General features: G+C 43.7%; 1 protein-coding gene and 1 pseudogene across 1 annotated transcript; both read right to left on the bottom strand.

Annotated features, from left to right (window-relative positions):
• Positions 1 to 7,562: 7,562 nt before the first annotated feature.
• On the bottom strand, positions 7,563 to 13,211 carry LOC148118919 (uncharacterized). The gene is made up of 2 exons (XM_087898853.1): positions 13,016 to 13,211; positions 7,563 to 9,405 (listed from the first exon to the last, which is right to left on the bottom strand). The coding sequence occupies exon 2, from the start codon at positions 9,330 to 9,332 to the stop codon at positions 7,563 to 7,565; it is 1,770 nt and encodes a 589-aa protein (XP_087754979.1). The 5' UTR covers positions 9,333 to 9,405; positions 13,016 to 13,211.
• Positions 11,151 to 11,867, bottom strand: LOC148118920 (igE-binding protein pseudogene; annotated as a pseudogene).
• Positions 13,212 to 17,119: the final 3,908 nt, after the last annotated feature.

Genomic DNA, 17,119 nt, shown 5'->3' with positions numbered 1-17,119 from the left:
TGTTCTTTTACATTTAAAGGGGGATATGATATAGATATGAATAATTTGCATTAGTATGGATTTTAAGGTCAATTTTGTTATATATATATATATTTCTGATCTTGATTGAGCAATTGTGATTGTGTAGTTCATTTAAAAATGCAATGCATAATTAAAATTATAGGTTGTTAATGGATAATCATCGATAATAGTCAAGCTTGTAGTAATGTTAGTTTGATTTTCTAGATGTGCATAGATATATTTCAGATAGGCATTCTTCATATCTTTCAAAGACTACAGAACAGGGCATTTAATGTTTTAATAACTTAGGGTTTTCCATGACAATGAGATACATCTGCTCTTGGCAGCACCAATCTACTTCAAGAGGAAGATGGGCATCGAAGAGGCTCCTTAAGGAGGTGGTTAGCCATTTGGGCAAGAGCAGTTTCTTGCTCTTGTATAAACTGGACACAGAGAACCCACAGAGAGAGGACTGCTGAACTTGCCTAAAGGTGAGATGATCTTTCGGGGTTCCTGATTCATGAAAGAGTCTGTGAGACATTCTGCAGGACACAGCAGATAGTGACTTGAACTGCCTTTGAAATTTCCTGCTTCACGGAAATGTTTCTGGATACTATGGGCCTGAAGGCCAAAGATGGATACCTCAACAGTCCAGAGGAACTTTGGGTGACTGTCCAGGCAGCAAGATGTCTCTGTCATTTCTTGAGTTTTGGAGGTTGCTTACTTCTTGTTTACTTAGGTAATATATCATTCTGGAGTCTTTGATGGAGTTGAAGAATGGTTAGTTATAGTTATAGTTTTCCATTATTATGATAAAGATAAAATAGATATAAATATTGTAACTGTAATTCTTACTCAATAACTGTTTTGTTATATGTAATTTTACTATGTTAAAGTGAAAGCCTTTCTCTTTTGTTTAAATAGAAAAAGGGGAAATGATGTAGATGGGCCTTCTGTTATGTGTTATTTTCATTGGTTAATAAAGAGACTGCCTTGGGCCTTTGATAGGACAGAAAATTAGGTAGGCAGAGTAAACAGAACAGAATGCTGGGAAGAGGGCAATGAGGCAGACTCCATGGAGCCAGCCATCAGGTCAGACATGCTGAATCTTTTCCGTTAAGCCACCACCTCGTGGTGCTACACAGATTATTAGAAATGGGTTAATCAAGATGTAAGAGTTAGTCAGTGACTAACTCTCTAGAGATAATGGGCCAGGCAGTGTTTAAATGAATACAACTTGTGTGTTATTATTTCTGGGGCTAAGCTAGCCATGTGGGAGCCGGACGGGATGAAAAGCAGGCCTGCCCACAGCTCCTCACTACATGTTCCTTGATATTTTGAAGTAGTTAGTTTGATACAGTATTAGCATACTTTTTGAAGACTAATTAATGGCACCAGTTATGAAGTAATATTTTTTGATGTGGGATTTACTTCTGTATGCTGTGAATATGTTTTATTACCACTGGTTAATAAAGAAACTTCTTTGGCCTATGACAGGGCATAATATAGCAAGGTGGAAAATCCAAGCAGAGACAGAGAGAAAAGAAGGCAGAGTCAGGAGGATGCCATGTAGCTGCCAAAGGATATGAGAACCTTACCAGTAAACCACAGCCTTGTGGTGATACACAGATTAATAGAAATGGGTTAATTTAAGATGTATGAGCTAGGTAGGAATACACCTGAGCCATTGACCAAACAGTGTTGCAATTAATATAATTTCTGTGTGATTATTCAGATTTGGATATTGGGAAATGAAAGTGTGGTCTCTGTTTACAATTTTTTAAGTCTAAGGGAGGATTTTCCAGAAGGTTGCAAATCCTCAGATCAATGCATTATATGCTTTTTTTCCTTTGCTGTTACAAAACACCTGACCAGGAACAATTTAAGGAAAAAAAGGATGTATTTGGGGTCATGTTTTAGGATGGTATAATCCATCAGGGCAAGAAAAGCAAGATAGAGCTCATGGCAGCAGAAGCTTACAAGTGGGACCCTTTACATCTCAGAAGATCAGAATTCAGAGATCAGGGTATGCTGGCATTCCCTTTTCCATTTTCATTGATTCTAGCACTCAAGTCCTTTGGAGAATACAACTCACATAAGAAAGGAGCTTCCTTCCTCAGTTAAACCTTCCAGGAATGAACCCCTGCCCCCAGATATATAGTGATGTGTGTCCCAAGTGATTGCAAATGCAGACAAGGAGTCAAGGAAGATTAGCCATCACAAGTCCACCTTTGCCAGTTTGCCACCCAACAATATCACTTTCAGATCACAACCACCCACTGGTGGTCCTCAAAGCCTTATTGCCATGTCAATACAAACTGCATGCCATCAATCTGTAAGAGTCAGAAAGCTATCAACACAATTCAAATGTCCAATGGCTCCTAAGACTCAAGATAAATTCTTAGCTGTAGGAGGACCTTCTGTTTGGGTGTTGCTTTCATTGGTTAATGAATAAAAAAACTGCCTTGGCCTAATTAATAGGGCAGTAAGAAGGGAAGACAGAACTGAATTCTGGGAGGAAGAGAAGTGGAGGAGGGGAGAGACACCATATAGCCACCAAAGACAGACATGCTGAATCTTTCCAAGTAAGCCACTGACACGTGGAGATATACAGATTAATAGAAATGGGTTAAATCAAGATATGAGAGTTAGCCAGTAAGAGGCTAGAGATAATGGGACAAACAGTGATTTAATTAATACAATTTCTGTGTGGTTATTTTGGAGCTAAGCTAGCCGGGTGGCCTGGAAGAACAAGCGCACCCTCTCCCTACAACACTTAAATGTATGCTACTAATAAAAATTATGTGTTTCCACTGTGCATCTCTACATCTGCTTCCATCAGTTGCTGGGTCTCTATGCTGGAGGTTCTATAATAATATTTAAGATAGTCATCAATCTGACTACAGGACAAAGCCAGTTTGGGCACCCTCTTCACTATTGCTTTAGGGTCTTAGTTAGCATCATCCTTGTGGATTCCTGGGAAATTTTCTAGTGTCAGGTTTCTTGCTAGCTCCATAGTGGCTCCCTCAACCAAGATATCTCTTTCCTTGCTCTCCCTCTCTGTCCTTTCCCCATCTCAACTGTCCCATTCACTCAAGTTCTTATCCCTGCTTCCATTCTCCCCTTCTCCTCCACTTCCACCATCCCTTCTACCCCAACCCCTATGTTCCCAATTTTCTCAGGAAACCTATTTACTTCCTAGGGGGATCTATATCTGTTTCTCTCAGGGTTCTCCTTGTTACTTAGCTTCTCTGGGGTTTTGGACTATAGACTAATTATCCTTTGATTTACGTCTAGGATTCACTTATGAATGAGTACATGCCATGCTCATCTTTCTGGATCTGCCCTGAGCTCTCAAAGTCCAGTTGAAGAATGGGAGGAGTGATAATACGATCAAAGAGGTCAGGACCATGATGGGGACTTTTGTTCTTTAAAAGAATATAATGCTGGCGTGCCCCCCCCCCCCCCCCGAGCAGCCTGTGAGCCAGGCAGAGGCTGCCGCCGGAGCGGTGCAGATTCCCCACGGCAAGCGGCAGAGGGCTCATCCCGGACAGGCTGGTCCTGCCATGTGGCCGGGAGAGTCATCCAAGTGGGCGGGTGACCAGGCGGCAGATAAAAGGCTTACAGGGCATAGTAAATAGGCATAAGGCTGAACATAAAGCTATACATTTATTACTTAAAGGAGAGGCAGAGAGACAGAGAGACAGAGAGACATAAAGACATAGAGGAGACACATGTGTACACGCCAAGAGAGGGAACAGAAAAGGAAGGTTAAGATGGCGACGAGAGGTCAGAAGTGACTGGGAGTGGGCGTGGTTTGCCCCTTAAAGGGACCAGACCAAAAGAATAACATTCCCGGATCCTTTTTATAATAAAAAGCAGAAGATTAGACATCACAGTTTGAAGGAATTGGGGTGGCAAATTCTCAAGACTGCTTCTGACTGATTTGTGGGCGTCATCTTTGGGGGGGTATCGAGAGAAGGCTGGGTGCTGGTCACATCCTAGCATAGTTGGTCTCTGCTCCCGACAGGTGTCTGTGGCATGGAAATGTCTGGTGTCTCTTGTACCTGGTTAGGGTATTGGCAGAACAGAGGACAAAGTTAATTTAAGAAAAAAACTTTTAGGACCAGGGAATTGAGGGAGATGTATCTGACCTGTTTAAGGTGGGTTCTTTAATTCAGCTCCCCGGAACTCACAAGAACTCCTTGGGTTTGTAAAAACAGAAGTTTTAGACATATGCATTGTATGACTGTGACATATTTTTGTACAATGAAAAGTATTTTTATTTGGTGGGGCAACCTGGCAAAACCTCTCAGCTATCAAACTGTCAGAGATCTTAGAGAAGGATAAGATTTTACTTGAGTTACTGCTTAAAAAATGACAGAGAACTTACTTCGTTGGCACCCAGAACTACTCTTTTGAGTCCTCTATGGTCGCTGAAGGTTGCATTTGACCTTTGCTGTTTAGTGCAGGGCCTGTCAGGCTCCAGAAGACCCTGTGGGCTAAGAAATCTGTAGGAAGACAGGCCTACCTTACCCGGGCAGCTAGGCTGTCGATTCCAGTGATTCTGTCCACATCTGGAGGTCTTCAGTTTAGGTGAAAGGCAGTTTTGCCCAATGGTCAGCAGTTTGGCAGTTGAAATGAACTGCAGATGGATGCTGCTCTGCAAATGCAGATGGACATTGTTCTGTGTCCGTTTGTCTTCTGTCTTCTTGGAGAAAACCGGGTGTTGCTGCTAGGAGCCAACCTGTCTCTTTTTGTTATGAAAAGTTTTTTAAATAATAAAATACTTAAATATCGCATTCCCCAGATCTCTGAGCAGTTGAGGCTGTTTATTAGGTATAGCTGCAGTATAGAATCTGTCTGGAAGGTTGGGTCTAAGCTTGACTGTACTGGCTCTTAACAGGTAAGATCCACACTCGTACAAAGACAGAAAGAAAGAAAAAAACTATTTGTAATATTAAGATTAGTGGCAGAACCTGACAATGGTAGAGAACAGCTTAATATTAAATATAAGGCATTTTTGTAAGAGAGTTAAAAGTACATACCAGTTTAAAATATGAGACTTATGATTTTGTAGTCTGAAATGAGATATAGTGAACAATTATTATACATAGAAAGAATGGATAGGAATTGGGCAACGTGCATGCTTTTGATGGGCCCTATCAAAAGCACGTCACTATGCAAAACACCTGTAATTAGAGTTAACGAGAGGATTTTAGTGAACACCGGGGAGGGGGGAGGAAAGGCAGGGCATACATAAGAATGGGAGAGCTTGATTACGTGACCTAGCTCTCGGTCAAGAAAGCCATAAAGTCACCTGGCCCCAGTGAACATGGTGGCAACCACGTATTGTGGGGAAAAAATTACAATTTTTGAGCTGTAAGGATTTTAAGCTTAATGAGAGTGACCTAAAGGCGTGATCTGCCCTGTTGCTGAGCCGCCATGCCATACCACAAGCCACAGAGGGGAGCAAAAGGCTGGAATCAAAAAAACTGCACCCTGCCACGACTGGAATGGAAAAGCCGGCCGGAATTTTAAAAGCCAGGGGCTGCCTGCCATGGGCAGTTGCTATCCAGAGCCTGAATCGTGAAAACCCGAGCAAACAGACAATTTTCCCCTAAGTTATATTGAGGCCAGTTTTTGAAGAAAGACGGATAAGTGTGGAGGATTTAAAGTAAGGCATCAAAGCATGAGGCTGCTGATAGACTAGGACAGCTTGCTTCCCATGGTCAAGGTCGTGAAAAACCCGCAAAAAACATGGCACCTAGAGCCTACAGTAGGAACAGCTCCCCGTTTAGGCAAGATGCAGATGCAGATGGCTCGAGCACCCAGGGACTCGAGAACGGGTGTCCGCATTTCACAAGTGGGGTGCTATGGGCCTAGCTGATTCTGGGCAAATTGCTCAGAAAGCAGAGGCTGCGGGCTGAACCATATCAGCCGACCGTGAGAACAATGAGAAGGAAGAAAAGAATGAAATAAAGAGAAAAAGAAAGAACTGGAGGTCCCGGGCCCCCAGGTGCAGGAATGCTGGGAGCTGGCCATTAGCCAAGCCGTCCCAGGCACGGGCTTAACAGAGGATGCAAGCCATAATTGAATGCCAGCGAAGGGACAGAGAAGTCCCCTCGGCCCTAGAAACAGCGGGGTTGCTGTGAGCTCAGCTGTCAATTCCAGAGTCAAAAGGGGTGGTTAAGCTGGCTGAAATGGGGAAACTCACGATTAGAAGCTGGTGTTGTTTGTAGGCGCTATGCCCAGGCAAATGGAACATGTGGCTCATTGTTGAAAAGGTCCTTGGTCCCGATTCTGACCCAGAAGTCGGTGCTCAGAGTCTTGGACGGAACCCGAAGCTGGAACCCTGGCCCAGGCAGGCGAATCTCTTGAGTCCACGGCACCAATTTTGTTCTTTAAAATTAATGCTGGCATGCCCCGGCAGGCTTGCAGAGCAGCTGATAGTCCTACAAGGACAGCTGTGGGTCCCTGCAAGATCCCCAGGGTGGCAGGCTGGTCCTGCCATGCGGCCTGGAGAGCAGGCGGGCAGGTGAGCAGGCGCGGCAGATAAGAGGCTTACAGGACTGATGCGACCGCCTCGAACCAGCAATGATGATGAGACAATGGAGCTCGTCTTGCATGCAGTTTATTCAGGACCTTGAACAGTTGTTTCTCTCTCGCTTCTCTCCCATTTCTGTCTGTCCCGGGGAAGACGTCTCCCAGCCCTTATATAGGCTATGGTCGCCTATCCCGGAGTGCCACGTGGACATCGCCCATAGGCTCAAGCATACGCAAGCGACACACGATCATAGCAGGTCACGGGCCATCACCATAAAAGGAGTTGTTTATCACAGAGAGCGCTTGCTTTCGGGCTCGCGGAGGGTAGCAGCCGGCGCCATCTTAAAGGCACAGCTCCACACAACTCTCTATAGTTCCCCCTTTTTTGTTTTCACATAAGCAACAGGTAAGAGTAGAGGTCTGATCTTTGTCAAAAAATTAGGAGCACCCGTGGTTACCTGGAACTCTTGTCTATTTCCAATCTCCAGGAGGAAAACTACCTGAATTTTCTTCAGGTTCACCTTCTTATTTAGCTTCTCTAGGATCACGAATAATAGGCTCAAAGACCTTTAATTATGGCTAGAATCCACTTATGAGTGAATACATACCTTATTCCTCTTTTTGGGTCTGCCTTATCTGACTCAGTAAAGCGTTTATTTGGATACTCACCTTCCTGGACCTGGAGGGAGCGGGGAGGAACTTGAACTACCCACAGGGCAGGAAACCCTGACTGCTCTTAGGGATGGAGAGGGAAGAGGAGAGGGAGTGGGGGGAGTGGGAGGGTGTTGGGAGGAGGGGCGAAAATGGAAACTTTTATATTTTAATAATAAAAAAAAATTAGAGCAATATACTGATGTCTAGCCAGGTGCTGTCCACCCAGAGAAACACCAGATCTGCCCGGTGCCTTTTGTGCAGAGGTGGGAGATCAAGTACCAACCCACATGCAATCAGACTTGCTCTTCTTGAGACCAACATTACGAGCTCTCAAGTGCAGTGCACAAGCCTCACAAGCTGTGTCAACAATCTTTTAACGTAGCTAGCCATATTTGGGGAGACTGTCCTGCTTCAATGGCCATAAAAGCCTGGATGATCATAGCTGTGTTGCGACGCTGTGAGGTCCATATGCAACATATGTACCACAGACACACCAAGGAGGCAAGCACCATTAGACCTGTCAGGGCTCCTATTCCCACCCACTCCTTAAAGTAACTAAAAGTCTGTTTCAGAATATTGAGAAAAGCATTAGCAGTAGGTAATTCCAGCCGTGTGGCATTCAGGGAAATGATCTGGTTGGTCAAGGTGTCCATCAGGTTCTCGAACTCCTTGCTCCACTTTCCCTGGAGGTATGTGCTCAGCTGCCAGCTCAGGTTACCGTTCTTTGTAAAATTCTCAGCCAATCTAGAAGTGATGCATAAAGAGGAGAGGGAATGAATACATCCTACACTGGTTAAGGTTACTAAATCATCCACCTGCTCTTGTAAGAGATCTACTCTTTGGTTTACTGTCAAAATGCCAGCTTTTAAATGACCATCGATGGATTTTAAAGTGGTCATTGTGGAGGCTGTTCTCTCCATGATTTCATTAACTGTCTCTGCAATCTGAGTTGTTGCAGCCATGGCAACAGCAGCTGTCGTGGCAGCTGCAGCAGATATAGCAATTGTGGAGACTGGGGTTGCTGTTATCCCAAAGTCTCGTTTTGTTCTGAGCAACTGAGTGATCGGGAAGGTACCGGTATCAACTCTGACCGGGATGGGAACATATGTGGGAACTCTCATCACCACAGCTGTGTTATATGTACCATTCAAACATTGACTTGCGAGGCAAGTTGCATTAGAGGAATTACAATAGATCACATCCTCTGTGGCATTGGTAATATTAGTCAGCAAAAAGAAGAAAGGTGCCTTTAAGCACACTGGACTGGCAGAAATGGTAACATTGTTCATCATTTTATTTATAGTGACATTTGAAAGAACTCCCTTCATATCTTGGCTGGCAGAGATATTAAGTAGCCGAACAGTCAAATTACGAAGGGCAGCAAAAGGCTTTAGGGATGAGAAGGCCCCTCTTTCATTAGAAAGAATCCATTGAAACCAGGGCCAAGTATTTTTCTTATTAGTTTTCTGATTAGTCCGATTAGCAAGATTAAAGGAATATCTTCCTAAAGGAGGGGTAAATTCAAAACCTGGTGCAATTTGCTTTGACTTATGATCTGGGCTTTGACATGGTGTCCAATGAGGAGGGTACCCTAAATTAGGGGCACAATAAGGTAATACTTGTCTAGTGGTGGAATTCCCTAATTCAGAGCGTGAACTTGAAGGCCGAAGCCCTTCCATTAACATCAATAAGGTAGTAATACTTGTGGCATTACTACCATTTTTACCGCTGCCCGTGCCTGAGGAAGCACCCTGGACTACTCGTTGCAGTAATTCTGCGAGCATGGGTAAAGAAGCATGGACATCGGTCAATGGGTCAAGCCAATTACCCACCGAGCCATTTTTCAACCATATACATGGGTTAGAATTATTTTCAAGAGAAAAACATAAGGCTCCTTGAAGAGGAACATCAGTTGCATTATACATAGCCATGCTAGGGTCTAAATTTACACAGAGTAAGCCTAATTCACGACTAGTGGAAAAAAAGACGGGTAAAACTTTTGACGTAGAATGAACAGGTATAGGAATTGGCCATGATTTTGCTATGGCCCACAAGATTTGTTCATTGGCCTGGATCAGCAACGGGGACATCAGGACCGTCGCTATCAGTAGAATCACAGTCTGAGGCTTCATCTTGCTTGTCGTTCCTCTGCACCTGTACTTTTCTCACCAAGCATTCTGGTACCCAAATAGGGTCCAAATGATCCTGTGGGAAAACACAAACAGAGCTTCGTGCCCATGCCAGCACAAGATCAGGGTCATGCCAGACCCCTGTCAGAATGTCCTTCCACTTCACTAGACCTTTAGGTTGGCTATTTGGACAGGCATGTCTGTCTGCTGAAGATTGATTGGAATTATCTGAATTTAAAAATTTCAAGGTAAATAAGGCCAAAGAAAGTCTATTCTTGGGGGTCTGTTGATGACCTAGTCCCCCTTTTTGTTTTTGAAGCATTTCTTTTAAGGAGCGATGGGCATGCTCCACAATGCCTTGGCCTTGTGGATTATACGGCAATCCATGTACAAGGTGAACACCCATACATTGGCAAAACGATGTAAACTGTTTACCAGTATAGGCAGGGCCATTATCTGTTTTTAGCTGTTGGGGCTTGCCCCATGCTGCCCATGCTTCTAGTATCCACAGAAACATGTACATACTTCAGTTTGCCAAATTCTGAAATATGAGTAACATCCATCTGCCACAGTTTAAGGGGGAGCAATCCACGCAGGTTGACCCCCAAAGTTTGAGGATGATGATATATGACACATTGTGGACAATCCATAACCACCTTGCGTGCATTGGCACGGGAAATGGCAAATTTTTGTTGTAGGGTTTTGACGTTAACATGAAACTCTCTATGAAAGTCATGAGCCCTCTGCAGGGCAGAGGCAAGAAACTTCCATTCTTGTCTGGTACACTGATTAACCTTGTCATTGCCAGCAGCTAGAGGGCCTGCAAACCTGTATGTGCTTGAATATGTTGCACAAAAAAGGGATGTTTTCTCTGCCATAAAAGGCACTGTAGTTGGACAAATAATGCATGTACTGAACTTGATGCTTTTAAAGGTCCAGCACATTCAAGATGTTTTAAAGCATTAACGACATAAGCCGAATCAGAAATCAAATTAAATGCAAAGGAACAGGCCTTAAAGACCTCTACTACTATAGATAATTTCACATGTTGGGGGGTTCCTGGGGAAAACTGGTGTGTAACAGGCTCTGCAGAATCCACCATGTAGACTCCACAACCGTTTTTGGATCCATCTGTAAATATAACACTGGCCCCTGGTATAGGCTGTGAAGCAGTTATTTTAGAGAAAATTACAGGGTGTTCTTTAAAGAATGACAGGAGAAGACGCTTAAGAAAATGACAATCAATGTATCCGGAATAAGAGCAACGCAAGATGGCCCAATCATTGATAGTGGCACATAACACTTTCATTTGAACATTATCATACGGGACTAGCAACATCTTAGGTGGGCATCCAAAATGTTGTAAACAGGTTAGGACACCCTGCTGAGCAAGTATAGCCACAGCAGTGGGATAATGTTCTATAGATTTAGCAGGGGAAATTTTAGCATGGATCCACAGCAGTGGTCTCTCTTGCCATAATATACCTGTAGGTTGTAAATTTGTAGGTAGAATACACAGTGCGATATTCTCCACAGATTTTACTCTTTTTAAGAACGCTTTGGATAGCCTTCCTTCTACCAAAGCAAGTGCTTGTCTGGCCTCGTCAGTCAAGTACCTGGGGGAGCCCACGACTGCATCCCCCGACAGGATCTCATATGGAGGTCTTAATTCATCATTAGTCATACCTAGGCTGCCTCTTATCCAGTTTATATCTCCTAATAATTTTTGAAAATCATTCAAAGTACGTAAACGGTCCTTTCTAATTTCCACCTTTTGCGGAACAATTTGATCATGTGTCACTTTAGATCCCAAATAATTAATCATCTTATCTTGTTTCCTAATCTCAAGACAGCAGTTGCTAAGCCTGCATTAGTCAAAGGACCTCCAACCTCTCTGCATGCTTTCATCCAATACTCTAGCCCTCTGCTCCTATGCAGGCTAATTGCAGCCCTACATTCCTTATTGCACTGCTCATACACTAATTGCTTAACAAAGGGCATAGCAGTATCAGGATCCCCAAATATTTTACCTGCTGCCTCTACCATTCTGGCTACAAAATCAGAGAAAGGCTCTACGGGTCCCTGTGTGATCTTAGTTAAATTGCCAATAACTTCCCCTTTATTGGGCAGAGATTCCCATGCGCGAGTGGCAAGAGTATTAATTTGATCGTACACCTGGGGGGGATATCCATTTTGTTGAGCAGCAAATCTGCCCTGCCCCAATAGTATATCTGCATCCCAAGCTGCTTGAGCATCCCCAGCAGCTAAATTCCTTGCTGCCGGAACATTGGCAAATTCAATGAAAAATGCTTTCCAATCTAGATATTGACCAGGGGGAAGACAAGCCCTTGCAAGGTTCATCCAATCTGCTGGAGTCATCGCATATCTGTGTAAGGCTTCCACTTGAGCCACTGTAAAGACAGCGGAAATGCCGTAAGTCCGAACGGACTCTGCTAAGGCCTTAACAGTTTTGAAATCTAATGGCTCATGATATCTATTACCTTGCTGGTCTTGAAATACTGGAAAAGCTGTCAACATCCCTGTCCTTATTTCCCTCCACACTTCCGGGGTTGAAAGTCATTCCTCCTTCAGTGCCAACCACTTCTGGATACGGAGGTGGAGCCGAAGGGGTTAAGCTTCGCCTTCCTTCTTTATTTTGTCCTGAATTTTGTTTCCCCCTGGCCTTTTCCCTGATCTTCGTCTGATACATAGACTGTCAAAGAGACTTTAGGGGAGTCATATCCTCTTCTTCTTCCTCCTCATCTTCCTCTGACTCCATCGAGATGATAGTATCCGAATCCTCTAACTCTGACAGACTAGGGTATAGTTTTGCCTGTCCTTTCTTGGGTGCCTTTCCCATTTCCTTCTTATCTGACCCCATATCTGACTTAGCCTTTTCTGACGCCGCTCGCTCAGATCTCTCTTCCTGTAATTTTTCTAAAGCAGCCTGACCGTGCTCCATAGCTTTACTACAACTTTGATCTTCCAGGCACCCTCGTACTATTCTCCAAATCGGCCTAACCCCCTTTTTTAGCGTACCCTGTTCTGCAGCAAAATCAAGATCACGTCCCAGTTTTTCCCAAGATGCTACACTAAGATTGCCTGAGACTGCAAACCAGGGAGCCACTGTATCACATTCATTTAAAAACCTGTTCAACGTGCCTTTTCTTATGTTCAGACTCTTAGATCTAAGTAGCTCATTAAGAGCTAGAAAAATTGGGTGTGAAGAAGAAGCGCCCATAATTGTACTATCTCCCTTCTTTTCTTTTCTTTCGATTAGTCTACCTGCGGACTTGCTACTCTCAGTTTGACAGGACAGCTTGCGAAACCGCCTCAGTCTGACAGCTCGCGAAGCCACTACTTTCAGTTTCAACTTGACAGCTCGCAAGCCACTGCTTCAGTCTGACAGCTTGCGTAACCGCTTTGCTTCGGTCTGTCAGCTTGCGAAACCTCGTACTTTCGGTTTCACAGTTTGTGGCACTGCTCTTACTCCTGGTTTTACAGCCTGCAGCGCCCGATCTTACTTTCGCTTTTTCTTTCACTGCTCTGTTAACTCTGCCTGCTCACTCTCTACCTAGACTATCTGCTTTTGTGCGGAACTTCAACCCTGTTCTTGACGCGGTCATTAAACCCTGCTCTGGATGCAGTCATTAAACCCTGCTCTTATCACAGATCCCCAAACTTACTCGAGGACTTTATTGGTGCACCCCCTGTCTGCTGCAAGTTCTGGGCTCCAGGGAGAGGAAGTGGCTTCTTCCCTGTACGGGCTACCACTTGATGCAACTGCCTCGAACCAGCAATGATGACAACCAGCAATGACGACAACCGAGCTCTTCTTGTGCACAGTTTATTCAGGACCTTGAACAGTTGTTTCTCTCTCACTTCTCTCCCATTTCTGTCTGTCCTGGGGCAGACCTCTCCCAGCCCTTATATAGGCTATGGTCGCCTATCCTGGAGTGCCACGTGGACATCGCCCATAGGCTCAAGCATACGCAAGCGACACGCGATCATAACAGGTCACGGGCCATCACCATAAAAGGAGTTGTTTATCACAGAGAGCGCTTGCTTTTGGGCTCGCGGAGGGCAGCAGCTGGCGCCATCTTAAAGGCACGGCTCTAAGTAGCTCTCTACACAGGACATAGTAAATAGACATAAGGCTGAATATAAAGCTAAACATTTATTACTTAAAGAAGAGGCAGAGAGACAGAGAGACATAAAGACATAGAGGAGACACATGTGTACATGCCAAGAGAGGGAACAGAAAAGGAAGGTTAAGATGGCGAGGAGAGGTCAGAAGTGGCTGGGAGTGGGCATGGCTTGACCCTTAAAGGGACCAGACCAAAAGAATAATAGGGACAACCACTGAAACAGCTTACCTGAGCTAATGTGAGCCCACCAGCTCCAGCTTGACAGTGAAGGAATCAGCATAGGACCAAACTTGGCTGACTGAATGTGGGAGACAGTTGTATGGCTGGGGCAGACTGTGGGGACACTTGCAGTGAGACTAGGATTTTTCCCTAGTGATTTTACTGGCTTTTTGAAACCAATTTTTCTTTGGAGTGATACCTTGCACAGCCTAGATATAGTGGTGAGGGCCTTATCCGTGCCCCAAAGCAATGTTCTAGACTTTATTGACCCCCCTTGGGAAGCCTTACTCTCTCTGAGGAGTAAATGGCGGGTGGGATGGGGGAAGCTTGAGGAATTATGAGGAGGGGAAGGATTGGAAAATAGGATTGGTATGTAAAATAAGAAAAGATAGCTTTTAAAAAACTAAATTTAAAAAAATGCTAAAAAATTATGTATTTCCAATATAGAGAATAAATATTCCCATTCCAAAGTAGAGGAAGTTCATTTCCCTTCCAAAAGAGAAGAAGCAGAGTAAAAGTGAGGAAGGATGGAGTCAAAGCAAGACTGAAACCAAGCAGTGCAAGCACCAAACTCCCTTGTCCAGCACATGGGACTTGAAGTGACATCTATTCATTAATGATTTGGATATTACCAACCTCCTGGTATTTCTGATTTTAGAGTATATAGTCTCTCTCTCTCAGATTGGCTTTCCTCAGTGCATCAAACTTTCGTCAAAGGACGTCTCACAGTCTTGGCATTGCACGTATCCTGAGGTCTTCATTGCAGCTTAGACTTTCCCAACTTCATATAAAACCCTCTAAGATGTTCCTTTTGAGAAATCTGACCCAACCACATATTGTGTGGCCTCAGCATCTTTTTGAAACCTTGATGCAAGCTAACTCTAGGAGTTTTTACACTGTCAAACAAGCATCATGTGGGTGTTACTGCTGTCAGCTCAAGATGCAATCCTTTCCACCATAGTTGCAGGGCTGTTTGCATCTCATTGGCAAACCTATAAAAAAACTTTCTTAGTCAGTTTTCAAAAGTTATTTATTTATTTTTGGAGATTACAATTACAACATTTCTACATTCTCTTTACTCTGTACAAACCCACTCTTTCAAAATCATGGCCTACCTGAAATAATTGAATATATATATATATATATATATATATATATATATATATATATAGTGTGTTTGTATGTATGTATATATATATGTAGCATATATTTGTTGTACACACTTTACACACACATATCTAAATACATGAACACAACTTGCCTGGTTTGTATATTTTTATTTGTGTGTATGTTTCCAGGGCTGATCATATGAATTTTTTGAATAACCAGCTTTTGTGCTCTTCCCTAGGGAAGACAGTTTCTTCCTCTCTCCGTCTTCCTGACTTGCCTGTCATTCTTGGTGTAGGATCGAGGCCTTCATGTCCTCCTCCATCCACTTTAGCATGTCTGTTTCTGTCGTCCTTGTTTAGCTAAAATTTAGTCATCCCTGTTGATGAGATTTTATAAGTTTAGCTTCTGATATTCCTGGGAGACCCAATCTCCCAGGAAACTCTCTGATCTGGCTCTTGCTATATTCCACTTTTTTCCATAATGTTCCCCAGACCTTAGTTGCAGGAACTGTTTTGGAGATGTATCCCTTGGTAGCTGTTTCTGACCAGGGAACTACTTCACTGGTGTTCCCAAGTCAGGCTTCCCTTTCAAATGCATTTTCATTGCCTTTGCTTGGTGAGGTCTTATCCTCGGGCACATTTCCTGTGGTTGAGGTGCAAAGTGCAAGTTTTCTCCTTAATTGGATTCTCCTTCAAAGTCTCAGTAGCGACAGTGAGCAATGATCACACTACAGGCTAAGCATTTCGTGGTCTTGAAAATCCCTCTGCCAAATGACTTGGTATATTACTTTTTAAACTCAACTTTTTAGGACTCAGGGATAATAACACAAGTGTCCTATACCTGAAGTCCTGATAGAGTCGTCGTTGTCTTCTTCTTCTTCTTCTTCTTCTTCTTCTTCTTCTTCTTCTTCTTCTTCTTCTTCTTCTTCTTCTTCTTCTTCTTCTTCTTCCTCTTCCTCTTCCTCTTCCTCTTCCTCCTCCTCCTCCTCCTCTTCTTCTTTTTCTTTTTCTTTTTCTTCTTTGAAACCTTAAAGGCTAGACTTCCAGGTTTCCACTGTGTAAACTTCTCTCAGCATTTGGATTTCACCAGCTTCCATCTGAATGACCAATTAAACTCCTTTTCTAGCACCAAGGCCTACAGGTCCAACTCCTCAAAATTCTCTCCATAAACTAGCCCCAAAGGCCTAGAAAGCTCATGAAGTCAGATAGTGAAAGCAATCGTTCCACCTCTTGCTTGATATTGGGTTTCCATACTAGCCACTCTTCTTACTGAGTGACAAAGTGACCAATAGAAAACAAGTTAAAGGGACAATAATTTATTTTAGGTCATCTTTTAAGAGGGTGCAATCCATCCCAGCCGAGACATGACAGAAGTTGTGACAGAGTTCATGGCAGCCGGAGCAGGCAGCTGGACATTCCTTCATCTGGAAAGAGCAAGAAGTGGGGATCTTGGCACATAAACACTGCTCTACACCTTTTCATTCACCGCAGGAGCCCAGCCTATGGGATGGTCCCGTCTGCATTCAGGCTGGGTCTTCTTTTCTCAGTTAGAGCTCTTTACTACCATCGGCGCTAACATGCCAAAAGAATGCACTCAAGCGAGTACAAATCCACCCAAGATGAAGATTAAATAATCCAATAAATGTTCAACCAAGTTGCTGTTCTTCTCACAGCAAGGACATAATGGTTCAAAAAATCAGGGTTGGACATAGAGAATTGTATTACCCTGTTCCTCTTGGCAACCCAATAAATGTTCCTGTGTTCCTGTGCCCTCATCCTCTGTTGACATTGGCATTACCATACCATGTGCTTCAGGTCCATGGAAACTCACAACATGACACCCATGGCCAAAACCATCTATGAACTCTGGCTTGCGTCAGTCTACCAGACAAAATACAGTGGCTAACTGAGTGGCTTCTTCAGTGGAGAGCCAGATGTAGTCAGAAGGCTTTTCTCTATCTCTCCTGGTCCTATTGGACTGGTACTGGTTTCTCTACACCCACGGGGTCCCCCTAGCGGATTTCTACAACAGCTTATGAAATAACCACTCTGAGGCGTATTATCAGTTACCATTGTTTACCATTGTTTTAGGATTCTTACTGGCTAGCTCTAACTATTAAATTAACTCATTTCTAATAATCTGTGTGTTTCCACAAGGCTGTGGCTTACGGGTGTGGCTTGTTACTACTTCAGTGGCTGCATGGCGTCTCTTGACTCTGTCTACTCTCTATCTCTGTTCAGATTTCCCACCTGGCTTTCCTTTGTTAAGCCATTGGCCATAACAGCTTTATTCATCAACCAATAAAAGCAGCAC

This window comes from Myodes glareolus, chromosome 19 (assembly GCF_982192425.1).
Source record: "Myodes glareolus chromosome 19, mMyoGla1.1, whole genome shotgun sequence".
In the NCBI taxonomy this organism is placed as follows: Eukaryota; Metazoa; Chordata; class Mammalia; order Rodentia; family Cricetidae; genus Myodes; species Myodes glareolus.
The sequence above is the reverse complement of the archived record's forward strand: the minus strand, read 5'-3'. Positions and strand labels throughout refer to the sequence as shown.